The sequence below is a fragment of the Amblyomma americanum genome, chromosome 1, assembly GCF_052857255.1.
Source record: "Amblyomma americanum isolate KBUSLIRL-KWMA chromosome 1, ASM5285725v1, whole genome shotgun sequence".
NCBI classification, from domain to species: Eukaryota; Metazoa; Arthropoda; class Arachnida; order Ixodida; family Ixodidae; genus Amblyomma; species Amblyomma americanum.
Genome location: NC_135497.1, coordinates 300,852,866 through 300,868,612, shown reverse-complemented (window position 1 = coordinate 300,868,612; position 15,747 = coordinate 300,852,866). Strand labels below are relative to the sequence as shown.

The following is a 15,747-nucleotide window of genomic DNA, read 5'->3' as shown; positions in this document are numbered from 1 at the left end:
CTCCCTGTATGTTTCCTGCAGAAAAACGGAAAGGGTGAAGACTGCTATGAAGATACGGGTGGCAATCATTTTGAGATGTTTGCACTCATGTGCTCCAGAGGCAGACAAGAGAAACATCGTAGCGAAACACAAGCAGTTGTGCCATTCACATCTGGACGAAGCAATGCCGACAACAGTTTTACACAAAGAAGCAGTTCAGCAGTAGCTGACAGAGAGAACACTAATGGAACGCTATGATGCCAACAATGTGGCTCCCATAAATCATGAAGCTGCCCAAACTGTGTGTTGTCAAATACCATGTAGGTGTCGCTGTGGCGAGGGCTGGCAACGTCAAGCTCTGGCTCCCCCCTTAGCTTTAACCTATGGAGTTTCTCTGGGTACAAGTTAATAATGATACCAAGAATGAGCATAAAGATTTATGGCTTCCTTTGGTTGAAGCTCTGCTCATAAACAAGACACCAACGGTTTCAGCAGAAAAGTGGAGGAATTGTGCACACCACGCCATGAATAATGATGAAAAATTCAGAGCAAACTCTGCCAGCGGCCCTCATATTCATTAACACATACGAGTTTCACAAAACATAACTATGTAGCACATCGGCTCTGGGATGCATCACAATAGTAAACCAGCGCTAACATCTCTTGCACTGCAAATTAAGACTTTACATCACCAAGTTATCAGGCTTCCAAACTTTGGAAGTGGTATCCCAGGTTTAACATCCTGAAGCAACACATGGGCTATGAAGAACACCACAGTGGACGGCTCCGGATTAATTTAGACCGCATGGGGTTCTTCAACGTGCATTGACGTCGCACAGCACACCATTGTTTTTATGTTTTGCCACCGTCGAAATACTGCCACTGCAGCAGGATCGGGCTCAAACCCGCGACCCTGAGATCAGCAGCCGAACGCCAAAGCCACTAAATCATATGGCGGGTGCTTCCAAATTTTCAGCTAGCTGCTTTTTCTATGGACTGCTTTCCTGTCTCACTAAAGAATACAATACTTGCTTTAACTATTCGCTTAATAATTCTTTAGGCATGCTGTTTTGTCTTCGCTGAGAACGAATAAACAACTGAGGCTCCTCAACCTTCACGCTGTCAGCAGGCAAAGGACACCTGCAGCTGCATTCCTTTAATACAAGCACATGCTTCAGTTTTTGTGCTTATACGCAGGTTGGAGTGGAACGTCAATTCTTATAAATGTCCGACATGAGTATGACGACATCCATACAGACACAAGGCAGCAACGGGAAACTGCAATACGGGCACTGCCTTTGATAAAAACAACTTACTTGTGTGGTGCATTCTTTTCAGCCATCTCCTGCTTCTCGATACAGCTAACTCATTGTTAGAAGCATACAGTAGCAGTGAGCCACTCACAACTTGCCTCCGCGTCCCCCGGCTCTGCTTCTTGCATCGACCCTTTTTCCTTTAAAAGCGCTTACATCGAAAGGTGGGCGACCTGTCGCATTTGCAAACAGCGCGCCTGTTTTGCACCTTGCTAGCCATGACGAAGCAAGTACGCATCGAAATGTTCACTGAATGTGGGGGAAGATAGAAATACAAGAAACGCATTTAACGCTCTAGCGCACAAATTCAATACGACGCAAATTTTTAGTTTTCTCGTCGAGCAGCCACGATCTACCGCTGACGCTGATACTGTAGAAGCTTGGGCAAGTTGGTGTCACATGGTTTTTTCAGCAGCGCGGGGGACAAAGGACGTGACAAGTGCACAGACACGGCGCTGAACTTACATCCGGTTTATTGAGGTGATTTTCACTACTTAAGTACAGTGGCAACCAATCTCAAATGAAAAGACAGATACACAAAACAGATTGACGAAAATGACAATTCCTGAGCACAGGTCTACAGTGGCACAAGACCAGCTGCGCACGTTTTTCTATTCTCATCAAGGAAACGTAGTTCTTTATCAGACAGAGCTAATGAGGCAACGCTTATGCATTCATCTTTGAATTTATGGATTTCATGAGCTTCAATGATTTCACGAGTGATTTTTGTTCTATTATATGACAGCACTCGACACTGAGTGAAAACAGGATAACACGGTGGTTTTTTGTTCTTTTTTCTTTCCTCTGTGCAGTCTCTGCAATGAATGCCAAGGTGACGGGAAGCGGTGCCGCTCACGTTGTTGTTGTGTTCCCGCAGCCGGTCGTTGAGGCAACGACCAGTTTGCCCCGTGTAGTGCTTGTCACACGTAAGCAGAAACCTGTACACAACATTGCTACTACATGGTACAAAACCTTTTCGGTGTTTCTTATCGCAGCCAACCGTCCTTTCATTGCTGCTGTTTACAATATGGCAGAGTTTGGAGAGCTTATCGGGCGCGGAAAAAACAACGTTTACATCGGCACGCGCTCCCACCCTTTTCAGATTATGTGAAATGCGGTGTAGATAAGGAATAACCACATACTTTCTTTTTTCTTCCTTGGGCCTTTCAGTGGAATCTCTGCGGCCTGAATTAATGATTTCTCTTAGCAGGCTCTCTGATATTGCAATCAGAAGGTCGGAAGGGTATCCTGCTGCTTGTAAGCGTACCACCTGATTTTGATAGCTGTCTTGCATCGCATGATGGCATGATTTTTCTAGGGCATTTCTTAAACACAACTTTGCGATGCCGCGCTTTACAAGCTTAGAATGTGCAGAAGCGAAAGGCGTGAGGGGCTTCTGGCATCGTGGCTCGTAACGCCAGCACACATGGCTATTCTTGAGGAACATGGCAAGATCTAAAAAACGTAACTTTCCTTCAGAAGGCGTTTCATGCGTCAAAACAAGAGGGTCAAGACAGGTGTGAAAAATTGATAAAACTTTCGAGACCGAGGCCCCTGCGTCAGTAACTGCACATGTCATCAAAACTAAAAAATCATCTACAAACCTAAAAACACGAGCCACGCTTTCGTCGAGTTGACTATCAAGGAGCTTGTCATGGTGCGCGAGATAAATGTCGCCCAGTATCGGAGCTATGCATGAAACAATGCAGACGCCATTGGTCTGGAGGTAAACAGATTCATTCCAGGTGGAAAAAGTCGAGTTAAAGCAAAAAGTAAGGAGTTCCAAGAAGTTGCTATTGCTGATGCCTGCAGAACTCTGGAAAGCTACCACACCAAAGGAATCAATGCATTCTTCAACGCTTGCCAGCAGTTTCTTTTGCGGAAGGGAATAATATAAATCTTTTATATCGATAGAGCAGGCCGAAAAGCCTTTCGCTGGGTTTTGTTGCAAGAAAGCGATTACTTGGTTAGAACTCTTCACCTGAAAAGGGTCGTCAATGGTTAAGAGGTTCAGCTTGTCTTGCAAAAAATAACGCGACAGACTTTTGCCATGTGCCATCCTCGGAGACTATTGCTCGAAGTGGGCAGTCCAGCTTGTGAGTTTTGGCTGTGAAGAATATCTTTAAGCAGGACCCCTTGCTTTTCTCTATACACTTGGCTAGGGATTCCAAATTCATTTGTGCACACATTTTCCGTGATCGGGCTTTCACTTTACTTAGAGTGACATCGCTTCTCTGCCGGAAAGTCGAACTGATAGCATTTTCTGCTTTCGATAAGTAGAGCGCTTTTGGCATCACAGCAAAACCTCCCTCATTACCAGCCTGTAATAGGGTCAGCGAGTTGTTCTTTAAAAACGAAACGGTGAATTTGATTGGAATTCTACACCTGGTAGGTCTACACTTTGCCAAAATGTACACTCCATCTGAAACACATCGGTCCACTTCAGGAGCCACTGCTAGGCTGGAAACTTGTCTCACCATCGCAAGAAGTTCCGATGCCGATTGCCTGGGTTCCACGGCGAACTTTGGTCCTCGTCTAAGGACGCCTTGTACTTGTTCCGGCAAGGACACTTCACCATAGGTGCGGACTGGACTGTGCATCTTCTTAGTGATGGCTCGAAGCTGCGGCAGCGCGCACTGCCATAAGAATTCCGTAGTCCTGTCTGCCGTCTGAGGTCCACCGCCGCCATTCAAGTGCACCATGAGCTGAAGATGTGCAGCTGTGTGCTCTCAGGAAGAGCCATTCTCTGTAGAGGCAAAATCACTCGTGAAATCATTGAAGCTCATGAAATCCATAAATTCAAAGATGAATGCGTAAGCGTTGCCTCAATAGCTCTGCCTGATAAAGTACTACGTTTCCTTGATGAGAATAGAAAAACGTGCGCAGCTGGTCTTGTGCCACTGTAGACCTGTGCTCAGGAATTGTCATTTTCGTCAATCTGTTTTGTGTATCTGTCTTTTCATTTGAGATTGGTTGCCACTGTATTTAAGTAGTGAAAATCACCTCAATAAACCTGTTGTAAGTTCAGCGCCGTGTCTGTGCACTTGTCACGTCCTTTGTCCCCTGCGCTGCTGAAAAAACCGCTGACGAGCGAAGGCACGGAGGGGACACAAGGACATGTTCCTGGAAAATTTTAAAAGTTTTCGAGCAGCCAGCTACGCAGAAGTACCACCCTTTACGTCACTGAAGACTTACATTTAAATATATTCGCGACTAATCAATACTCCACACTATGTAATATCAAAACACAAGCTTATCACAACAGCGCGCTGAAACGGACAGGGAGAGCAGCAGACACGACCCGCTCACGCTTCGCGGCCTGGCCAACAGGCGGCGCAGCCAATGCAATGAGCATGGGCTATAGTTTTCATGCGTCTGTGTCAAAGTAGGTGCTATGTAAAATGCGTTTGATCTTTCACCATAGATACCAGCATGGTGACAATCTTCCTTGTTGAACATGTCTGCTGTACACCTAAGGGACTTGACTAAGAAGCAAACAAGTGGAGTTTTTTTTCTCGTAATGCAATGAGAAACAATCTTTAATTGCTACAGTTCTGGCAAGATAGAGACTTGGGACATACTGTGAATAAAACATGTGCATTTGTCAGCAAAATGCTTGGTGTTAGTGCATGGACAGCGTTTAATGGAAAGAAGGAGAGGCAAGAGTAAGCAGGTGGAAGTGGTCGACACCCAGCACAGAATGGCCAGGAAGTGGAGATTAGCGGCGTAGCACCCTGTATGACAACTTCCCAAAGCTGGCATTGAGGTCATGGATGCACAACTTTTCCCAGCACTATGTTAGATGGTAACTGCATGGCATATGCTTTAAAGGGGTCCAGACACAAAGTTTTTCGGTGTCAGTTTATTTGCCTTCAAAGAGGCCTACGGGCCTAGCAATCATGAAAATAAGAGCAAAACACCAGTGCACAGTGTGAATAATTAATTACAAGCCATTTTGTACACAAAGCCTTTGGTCTCAGTCAGCGCCAGCGCTGAAGTGAACAACACCTGAGTTCAGCGACGTCACAATTATTAAAGCAAGTGCACCATGACATCACTCGACGTGGGTGGAAATATTTTCTTTTATGGGGGTTAAACGTCCGAAAGCGACTCAGGCTATGAGGGACGTTGTAGTGAAGGGCTCCGCAAAATTTCCACCACCTGGGGTTCTTTAATGTGCACTGACGTCGAATGGTACACGGGCCTCTAGAATTTCACCTCCATCGAAATTCGACCACCGCGACCGGGATCGAACTCGCGTCTTTCAGGTCAGCAGTGAAGCGCCATAACCACTGAGCCGCGGAGGCAGCCCAATGTAGGTGGAAATGGCGAGAGGCTCATCGGACAGCATTAAAAACAGCAATAACTTATGTTCCCCTCAAAGAATGTGCCAGACACTTGCAAGATGGCAACTTCTTACGCCCATGAAAGTAATCGTACGGTAACTAACCCCTCTCTCCTCTCCCACTACCGACCCATACCACCTTCCTGCCCTGTGTGAAATGCTCAAAAGGAAAACCTGACTGATATCTTCGGGATCTGTCCGGCTTCCCCTCCACCCAGCAGGCCGGAGCCACTCCAAACATGGGAGGACTGGGAGACCTCACTACGCTCCACAGATCAGGCACGACAGAAGATCGTCGCCACCTGTGCGGCCAGCGTCATGGACCTTTTAGCCTGTGGTCGTGCGGGGACCCAGGGGTCCTGGGAGTCCCGAATTCCTCTGCACAATAAAGTCTTTCTCTCTCTCACTCTCATGCCGTTCATTGCGTTTAAAATTTTGTGTCTGCACCCCTTTAGGGACTATAGACACCAAATTTTTTCTTGCGTGTTTTCTTCTTTCAAACGATATCGTAGACATTCGTATACATGAAGCACCCTGTGGTATTTGTGTACGACCGCTAAATAGTTTATAATTGAATTTCTTCTTCACGCTGTTTCGGTTTCGTCGACCGAAGGACGACTGTGACGTCAAGTTGATATTTTCGCCACGTGATCAATTGGAAAAACTTGTAAGGGCCAGTGCGGGTGGCGCCATCAGGGGACACACAGGGACGGCTGACAACACTGGAGGGAGAGGGGATGCGTGGTTGGCTATGGCGGGAATGTGCGTGAGGTGTGCGCGGGCAGCGCGGGAGTGATCCGAGTGGTGTGGTCGAAGTGGGCTCAAGTGTGAGCTCGGTGCGCGTTGCATTAGGTGCGCGAACTGCGGATGACTATTGGGGGACTCCGGCACGCGGGACTCTGTGAGCGTGTGTAATAAATCATCCCTTGACAAACTTTAATATAATCACTGACCGGCTTGTCATTCCATGTTTTGGAAGATGCTGGATTAAATGTCGTAGTCAATTGAATATACATATCAGCGATTATATTACAGTTTTTCTAGTAGATCACGCGAACAAACCGTCAACTTGACGTCACAGTCGTCATTCAGTCAATGAAACCGAAACAGCACGAGAGAAGAAATTCAATCAAATTATTTAGCGCTTGTAGGAAAATACCACACGGTAATTCATGTATTCTAATGTCTAACGCATCGTTTGACAGAAGAAAACATGCAATAAAATTACACTAGCTGCCCACTGAAAGAGAAGACACTTTCGCAAGGCAGCAAAGCTACCTAAGGAACAAGATGGTAGGTTCCAAAATTATTTACCTGGATGAGATATGTGCAACGGCAGCAAGCGCAGTGTTGGTGTAAGGACAGAACAGCGAGCGTGTGCTGCTTGTGCCAAGATCAGGACAACCATGGCCTGGAGCAGGCTGCCAGGGAAGGGCCACCGCATCATTGTGATGCACATCAGCAGTGAGAAAGGCCCATCAACGGCTCCCTGTATGTTTCCTGCAGAAAAACGGAAAGGGTGAAGACTGCTATGAAGATACGGGTGGCAATCATTTTGAGATGTTTGCACTCATGTGCTCCAGAGGCAGACAAGAGAAACATCGTAGCGAAACACAAGCAGTTGTGCCATTCACATCTGGACGAAGCAATGCCGACAACAGTTTTACACAAAGAAGCAGTTCAGCAGTAGCTGACAGAGAGAACACTAATGGAACGCTATGATGCCAACAATGTGGCTCCCATAAATCATGAAGCTGCCCAAACTGTGTGTTGTCAAATACCATGTAGGTGTCGCTGTGGCGAGGGCTGGCAACGTCAAGCTCTGGCTCCCCCCTTAGCTTTAACCTATGGAGTTTCTCTGGGTACAAGTTAATAATGATACCAAGAATGAGCATAAAGATTTATGGCTTCCTTTGGTTGAAGCTCTGCTCATAAACAAGACACCAACGGTTTCAGCAGAAAAGTGGAGGAATTGTGCACACCACGCCATGAATAATGATGAAAAATTCAGAGCAAACTCTGCCAGCGGCCCTCATATTCATTAACACATACGAGTTTCACAAAACATAACTATGTAGCACATCGGCTCTGGGATGCATCACAATAGTAAACCAGCGCTAACATCTCTTGCACTGCAAATTAAGACTTTACATCACCAAGTTATCAGGCTTCCAAACTTTGGAAGTGGTATCCCAGGTTTAACATCCTGAAGCAACACATGGGCTATGAAGAACACCACAGTGGACGGCTCCGGATTAATTTAGACCGCATGGGGTTCTTCAACGTGCATTGACGTCGCACAGCACACCATTGTTTTTATGTTTTGCCACCGTCGAAATACTGCCACTGCAGCAGGATCGGGCTCAAACCCGCGACCCTGAGATCAGCAGCCGAACGCCAAAGCCACTAAATCATATGGCGGGTGCTTCCAAATTTTCAGCTAGCTGCTTTTTCTATGGACTGCTTTCCTGTCTCACTAAAGAATACAATACTTGCTTTAACTATTCGCTTAATAATTCTTTAGGCATGCTGTTTTGTCTTCGCTGAGAACGAATAAACAACTGAGGCTCCTCAACCTTCACGCTGTCAGCAGGCAAAGGACACCTGCAGCTGCATTCCTTTAATACAAGCACATGCTTCAGTTTTTGTGCTTATACGCAGGTTGGAGTGGAACGTCAATTCTTATAAATGTCCGACATGAGTATGACGACATCCATACAGACACAAGGCAGCAACGGGAAACTGCAATACGGGCACTGCCTTTGATAAAAACAACTTACTTGTGTGGTGCATTCTTTTCAGCCATCTCCTGCTTCTCGATACAGCTAACTCATTGTTAGAAGCATACAGTAGCAGTGAGCCACTCACAACTTGCCTCCGCGTCCCCCGGCTCTGCTTCTTGCATCGACCCTTTTTCCTTTAAAAGCGCTTACATCGAAAGGTGGGCGACCTGTCGCATTTGCAAACAGCGCGCCTGTTTTGCACCTTGCTAGCCATGACGAAGCAAGTACGCATCGAAATGTTCACTGAATGTGGGGGAAGATAGAAATACAAGAAACGCATTTAACGCTCTAGCGCACAAATTCAATACGACGCAAATTTTTAGTTTTCTCGTCGAGCAGCCACGATCTACCGCTGACGCTGATACTGTAGAAGCTTGGGCAAGTTGGTGTCACATGGTTTTTTCAGCAGCGCGGGGGACAAAGGACGTGACAAGTGCACAGACACGGCGCTGAACTTACATCCGGTTTATTGAGGTGATTTTCACTACTTAAGTACAGTGGCAACCAATCTCAAATGAAAAGACAGATACACAAAACAGATTGACGAAAATGACAATTCCTGAGCACAGGTCTACAGTGGCACAAGACCAGCTGCGCACGTTTTTCTATTCTCATCAAGGAAACGTAGTTCTTTATCAGACAGAGCTAATGAGGCAACGCTTATGCATTCATCTTTGAATTTATGGATTTCATGAGCTTCAATGATTTCACGAGTGATTTTTGTTCTATTATATGACAGCACTCGACACTGAGTGAAAACAGGATAACACGGTGGTTTTTTGTTCTTTTTTCTTTCCTCTGTGCAGTCTCTGCAATGAATGCCAAGGTGACGGGAAGCGGTGCCGCTCACGTTGTTGTTGTGTTCCCGCAGCCGGTCGTTGAGGCAACGACCAGTTTGCCCCGTGTAGTGCTTGTCACACGTAAGCAGAAACCTGTACACAACATTGCTACTACATGGTACAAAACCTTTTCGGTGTTTCTTATCGCAGCCAACCGTCCTTTCATTGCTGCTGTTTACAATATGGCAGAGTTTGGAGAGCTTATCGGGCGCGGAAAAAACAACGTTTACATCGGCACGCGCTCCCACCCTTTTCAGATTATGTGAAATGCGGTGTAGATAAGGAATAACCACATACTTTCTTTTTTCTTCCTTGGGCCTTTCAGTGGAATCTCTGCGGCCTGAATTAATGATTTCTCTTAGCAGGCTCTCTGATATTGCAATCAGAAGGTCGGAAGGGTATCCTGCTGCTTGTAAGCGTACCACCTGATTTTGATAGCTGTCTTGCATCGCATGATGGCATGATTTTTCTAGGGCATTTCTTAAACACAACTTTGCGATGCCGCGCTTTACAAGCTTAGAATGTGCAGAAGCGAAAGGCGTGAGGGGCTTCTGGCATCGTGGCTCGTAACGCCAGCACACATGGCTATTCTTGAGGAACATGGCAAGATCTAAAAAACGTAACTTTCCTTCAGAAGGCGTTTCATGCGTCAAAACAAGAGGGTCAAGACAGGTGTGAAAAATTGATAAAACTTTCGAGACCGAGGCCCCTGCGTCAGTAACTGCACATGTCATCAAAACTAAAAAATCATCTACAAACCTAAAAACACGAGCCACGCTTTCGTCGAGTTGACTATCAAGGAGCTTGTCATGGTGCGCGAGATAAATGTCGCCCAGTATCGGAGCTATGCATGAAACAATGCAGACGCCATTGGTCTGGAGGTAAACAGATTCATTCCAGGTGGAAAAAGTCGAGTTAAAGCAAAAAGTAAGGAGTTCCAAGAAGTTGCTATTGCTGATGCCTGCAGAACTCTGGAAAGCTACCACACCAAAGGAATCAATGCATTCTTCAACGCTTGCCAGCAGTTTCTTTTGCGGAAGGGAATAATATAAATCTTTTATATCGATAGAGCAGGCCGAAAAGCCTTTCGCTGGGTTTTGTTGCAAGAAAGCGATTACTTGGTTAGAACTCTTCACCTGAAAAGGGTCGTCAATGGTTAAGAGGTTCAGCTTGTCTTGCAAAAAATAACGCGACAGACTTTTGCCATGTGCCATCCTCGGAGACTATTGCTCGAAGTGGGCAGTCCAGCTTGTGAGTTTTGGCTGTGAAGAATATCTTTAAGCAGGACCCCTTGCTTTTCTCTATACACTTGGCTAGGGATTCCAAATTCATTTGTGCACACATTTTCCGTGATCGGGCTTTCACTTTACTTAGAGTGACATCGCTTCTCTGCCGGAAAGTCGAACTGATAGCATTTTCTGCTTTCGATAAGTAGAGCGCTTTTGGCATCACAGCAAAACCTCCCTCATTACCAGCCTGTAATAGGGTCAGCGAGTTGTTCTTTAAAAACGAAACGGTGAATTTGATTGGAATTCTACACCTGGTAGGTCTACACTTTGCCAAAATGTACACTCCATCTGAAACACATCGGTCCACTTCAGGAGCCACTGCTAGGCTGGAAACTTGTCTCACCATCGCAAGAAGTTCCGATGCCGATTGCCTGGGTTCCACGGCGAACTTTGGTCCTCGTCTAAGGACGCCTTGTACTTGTTCCGGCAAGGACACTTCACCATAGGTGCGGACTGGACTGTGCATCTTCTTAGTGATGGCTCGAAGCTGCGGCAGCGCGCACTGCCATAAGAATTCCGTAGTCCTGTCTGCCGTCTGAGGTCCACCGCCGCCATTCAAGTGCACCATGAGCTGAAGATGTGCAGCTGTGTGCTCTCAGGAAGAGCCATTCTCTGTAGAGGCAAAATCACTCGTGAAATCATTGAAGCTCATGAAATCCATAAATTCAAAGATGAATGCGTAAGCGTTGCCTCAATAGCTCTGCCTGATAAAGTACTACGTTTCCTTGATGAGAATAGAAAAACGTGCGCAGCTGGTCTTGTGCCACTGTAGACCTGTGCTCAGGAATTGTCATTTTCGTCAATCTGTTTTGTGTATCTGTCTTTTCATTTGAGATTGGTTGCCACTGTATTTAAGTAGTGAAAATCACCTCAATAAACCTGTTGTAAGTTCAGCGCCGTGTCTGTGCACTTGTCACGTCCTTTGTCCCCTGCGCTGCTGAAAAAACCGCTGACGAGCGAAGGCACGGAGGGGACACAAGGACATGTTCCTGGAAAATTTTAAAAGTTTTCGAGCAGCCAGCTACGCAGAAGTACCACCCTTTACGTCACTGAAGACTTACATTTAAATATATTCGCGACTAATCAATACTCCACACTATGTAATATCAAAACACAAGCTTATCACAACAGCGCGCTGAAACGGACAGGGAGAGCAGCAGACACGACCCGCTCACGCTTCGCGGCCTGGCCAACAGGCGGCGCAGCCAATGCAATGAGCATGGGCTATAGTTTTCATGCGTCTGTGTCAAAGTAGGTGCTATGTAAAATGCGTTTGATCTTTCACCATAGATACCAGCATGGTGACAATCTTCCTTGTTGAACATGTCTGCTGTACACCTAAGGGACTTGACTAAGAAGCAAACAAGTGGAGTTTTTTTTCTCGTAATGCAATGAGAAACAATCTTTAATTGCTACAGTTCTGGCAAGATAGAGACTTGGGACATACTGTGAATAAAACATGTGCATTTGTCAGCAAAATGCTTGGTGTTAGTGCATGGACAGCGTTTAATGGAAAGAAGGAGAGGCAAGAGTAAGCAGGTGGAAGTGGTCGACACCCAGCACAGAATGGCCAGGAAGTGGAGATTAGCGGCGTAGCACCCTGTATGACAACTTCCCAAAGCTGGCATTGAGGTCATGGATGCACAACTTTTCCCAGCACTATGTTAGATGGTAACTGCATGGCATATGCTTTAAAGGGGTCCAGACACAAAGTTTTTCGGTGTCAGTTTATTTGCCTTCAAAGAGGCCTACGGGCCTAGCAATCATGAAAATAAGAGCAAAACACCAGTGCACAGTGTGAATAATTAATTACAAGCCATTTTGTACACAAAGCCTTTGGTCTCAGTCAGCGCCAGCGCTGAAGTGAACAACACCTGAGTTCAGCGACGTCACAATTATTAAAGCAAGTGCACCATGACATCACTCGACGTGGGTGGAAATATTTTCTTTTATGGGGGTTAAACGTCCGAAAGCGACTCAGGCTATGAGGGACGTTGTAGTGAAGGGCTCCGCAAAATTTCCACCACCTGGGGTTCTTTAATGTGCACTGACGTCGAATGGTACACGGGCCTCTAGAATTTCACCTCCATCGAAATTCGACCACCGCGACCGGGATCGAACTCGCGTCTTTCAGGTCAGCAGTGAAGCGCCATAACCACTGAGCCGCGGAGGCAGCCCAATGTAGGTGGAAATGGCGAGAGGCTCATCGGACAGCATTAAAAACAGCAATAACTTATGTTCCCCTCAAAGAATGTGCCAGACACTTGCAAGATGGCAACTTCTTACGCCCATGAAAGTAATCGTACGGTAACTAACCCCTCTCTCCTCTCCCACTACCGACCCATACCACCTTCCTGCCCTGTGTGAAATGCTCAAAAGGAAAACCTGACTGATATCTTCGGGATCTGTCCGGCTTCCCCTCCACCCAGCAGGCCGGAGCCACTCCAAACATGGGAGGACTGGGAGACCTCACTACGCTCCACAGATCAGGCACGACAGAAGATCGTCGCCACCTGTGCGGCCAGCGTCATGGACCTTTTAGCCTGTGGTCGTGCGGGGACCCAGGGGTCCTGGGAGTCCCGAATTCCTCTGCACAATAAAGTCTTTCTCTCTCTCACTCTCATGCCGTTCATTGCGTTTAAAATTTTGTGTCTGCACCCCTTTAGGGACTATAGACACCAAATTTTTTCTTGCGTGTTTTCTTCTTTCAAACGATATCGTAGACATTCGTATACATGAAGCACCCTGTGGTATTTGTGTACGACCGCTAAATAGTTTATAATTGAATTTCTTCTTCACGCTGTTTCGGTTTCGTCGACCGAAGGACGACTGTGACGTCAAGTTGATATTTTCGCCACGTGATCAATTGGAAAAACTTGTAAGGGCCAGTGCGGGTGGCGCCATCAGGGGACACACAGGGACGGCTGACAACACTGGAGGGAGAGGGGATGCGTGGTTGGCTATGGCGGGAATGTGCGTGAGGTGTGCGCGGGCAGCGCGGGAGTGATCCGAGTGGTGTGGTCGAAGTGGGCTCAAGTGTGAGCTCGGTGCGCGTTGCATTAGGTGCGCGAACTGCGGATGACTATTGGGGGACTCCGGCACGCGGGACTCTGTGAGCGTGTGTAATAAATCATCCCTTGACAAACTTTAATATAATCACTGACCGGCTTGTCATTCCATGTTTTGGAAGATGCTGGATTAAATGTCGTAGTCAATTGAATATACATATCAGCGATTATATTACAGTTTTTCTAGTAGATCACGCGAACAAACCGTCAACTTGACGTCACAGTCGTCATTCAGTCAATGAAACCGAAACAGCACGAGAGAAGAAATTCAATCAAATTATTTAGCGCTTGTAGGAAAATACCACACGGTAATTCATGTATTCTAATGTCTAACGCATCGTTTGACAGAAGAAAACATGCAATAAAATTACACTAGCTGCCCACTGAAAGAGAAGACACTTTCGCAAGGCAGCAAAGCTACCTAAGGAACAAGATGGTAGGTTCCAAAATTATTTACCTGGATGAGATATGTGCAACGGCAGCAAGCGCAGTGTTGGTGTAAGGACAGAACAGCGAGCGTGTGCTGCTTGTGCCAAGATCAGGACAACCATGGCCTGGAGCAGGCTGCCAGGGAAGGGCCACCGCATCATTGTGATGCACATCAGCAGTGAGAAAGGCCCATCAACGGCTCCCTGTATGTTTCCTGCAGAAAAACGGAAAGGGTGAAGACTGCTATGAAGATACGGGTGGCAACCATTTTGAGATGTTTGCACTCATGTGCTCCAGAGGCAGACAAGAGAAACATCGTAGCGAAACACAAGCAGTTGTGCCATTCACATCTGGACGAAGCAATGCCGACAACAGTTTTACACAAAGAAGCAGTTCAGCAGTAGCTGACAGAGAGAACACTAATGGAACGCTATGATGCCAACAATGTGGCTCCCATAAATCATGAAGCTGCCCAAACTGTGTGTTGTCAAATACCATGTAGGTGTCGCTGTGGCGAGGGCTGGCAACGTCAAGCTCTGGCTCCCCCCTTAGCGTTAACCTATGGAGTTTCTCTGGGTACAAGTTAATAATGATACCAAGAATGAGCATAAAGATTTATGGCTTCCTTTGGTTGAAGCTTTGCTCATAAACAAGACACCAACGGTTTCAGCAGAAAAGTGGAGCAATTGTGCACACCACGCCATGAATAATGATGAAAAATTCAGAGCAAACTCTGCCAGCGGCCCTCATATTCATTAACACATACGAGTTTCACAAAACATAACTATGTAGCACATCGGCTCTGGGATGCATCACAATAGTAAACCAGCGCTAACATCTCTTGCACTGCAAATTAAGACTTTACATCACCAAGTTATCAGGCTTCCAAACTTTGGAAGTGGTATCCCAGGTTTAACATCCTGAAGCAACACATGGGCTATGAAGAACACCACAGTGGACGGCTCCGGATTAATTTAGACCGCATGGGGTTCTTCAACGTGCATTGACGTCGCACAGCACACCATTGTTTTTATGTTTTGCCACCGTCGAAATACTGCCACTGCAGCAGGATCGGGCTCAAACCCGCGACCCTGAGATCAGCAGCCGAACGCCAAAGCCACTAAATCATATGGCGGGTGCTTCCAAATTTTCAGCTAGCTGCTTTTTCTATGGACTGCTTTCCTGTCTCACTAAAGAATACAATACTTGCTTTAACTATTCGCTTAATAATTCTTTAGGCATGCTGTTTTGTCTTCGCTGAGAACGAATAAACAACTGAGGCTCCTCAACCTTCACGCTGTCAGCAGGCAAAGGACACCTGCAGCTGCATTCCTTTATTACAAGCACATGCATCAGTTTTTGTGCTTATACGCAGGTTGGAGTGGAACGTCAAATCTTATAAATGTCCGACATGAGTATGACGACATCCATACAGACACAAGGCAGCAACGGGAAACTGCAATACGGGCACTGCCTTTGATAAAAACAACTTACTTGTGTGGTGCATTCTTTTCAGCCATCTCCTGCTTCTCGATACAGCTAACTCATTGTTAGAAGCATACAGTAGCAGTGAGCCACTCACAACTTGCCTCCGCGTCCCCCGGCTCTGCTTCTTGCATCGACCCTTTTTCCTTTAAAAGCGCTTACATCGAAAGGTGGGCGACCTGTCACATTTGCAAACAGCGCGCCTGTTTTGCACCTT

General features: G+C 46.4%; 1 protein-coding gene across 3 annotated transcripts in view; it reads right to left on the bottom strand.

The window, feature by feature from the left end:
* Positions 1-15,747, bottom strand: part of LOC144115296 (uncharacterized) — a 396,380-nt gene that overhangs the window by 352,793 nt on the left and 27,840 nt on the right. Inside the window, exon 5 of one of the 3 annotated variants that reach the window (XM_077649629.1) lies at positions 10,876-11,160. The exons of 1 other annotated variant lie outside the window; for it this stretch is intronic. In XM_077649629.1, the coding sequence (XP_077505755.1) occupies positions 11,144-11,160 (17 nt within the window). In that variant the 3' untranslated portion in view covers positions 10,876-11,143. Of the gene's footprint in view, positions 1-10,875; positions 11,161-14,124; positions 14,260-15,747 lie in introns of those variants that run through there. One more of the 3 variants, XM_077649626.1, reaches the window with a different exon arrangement.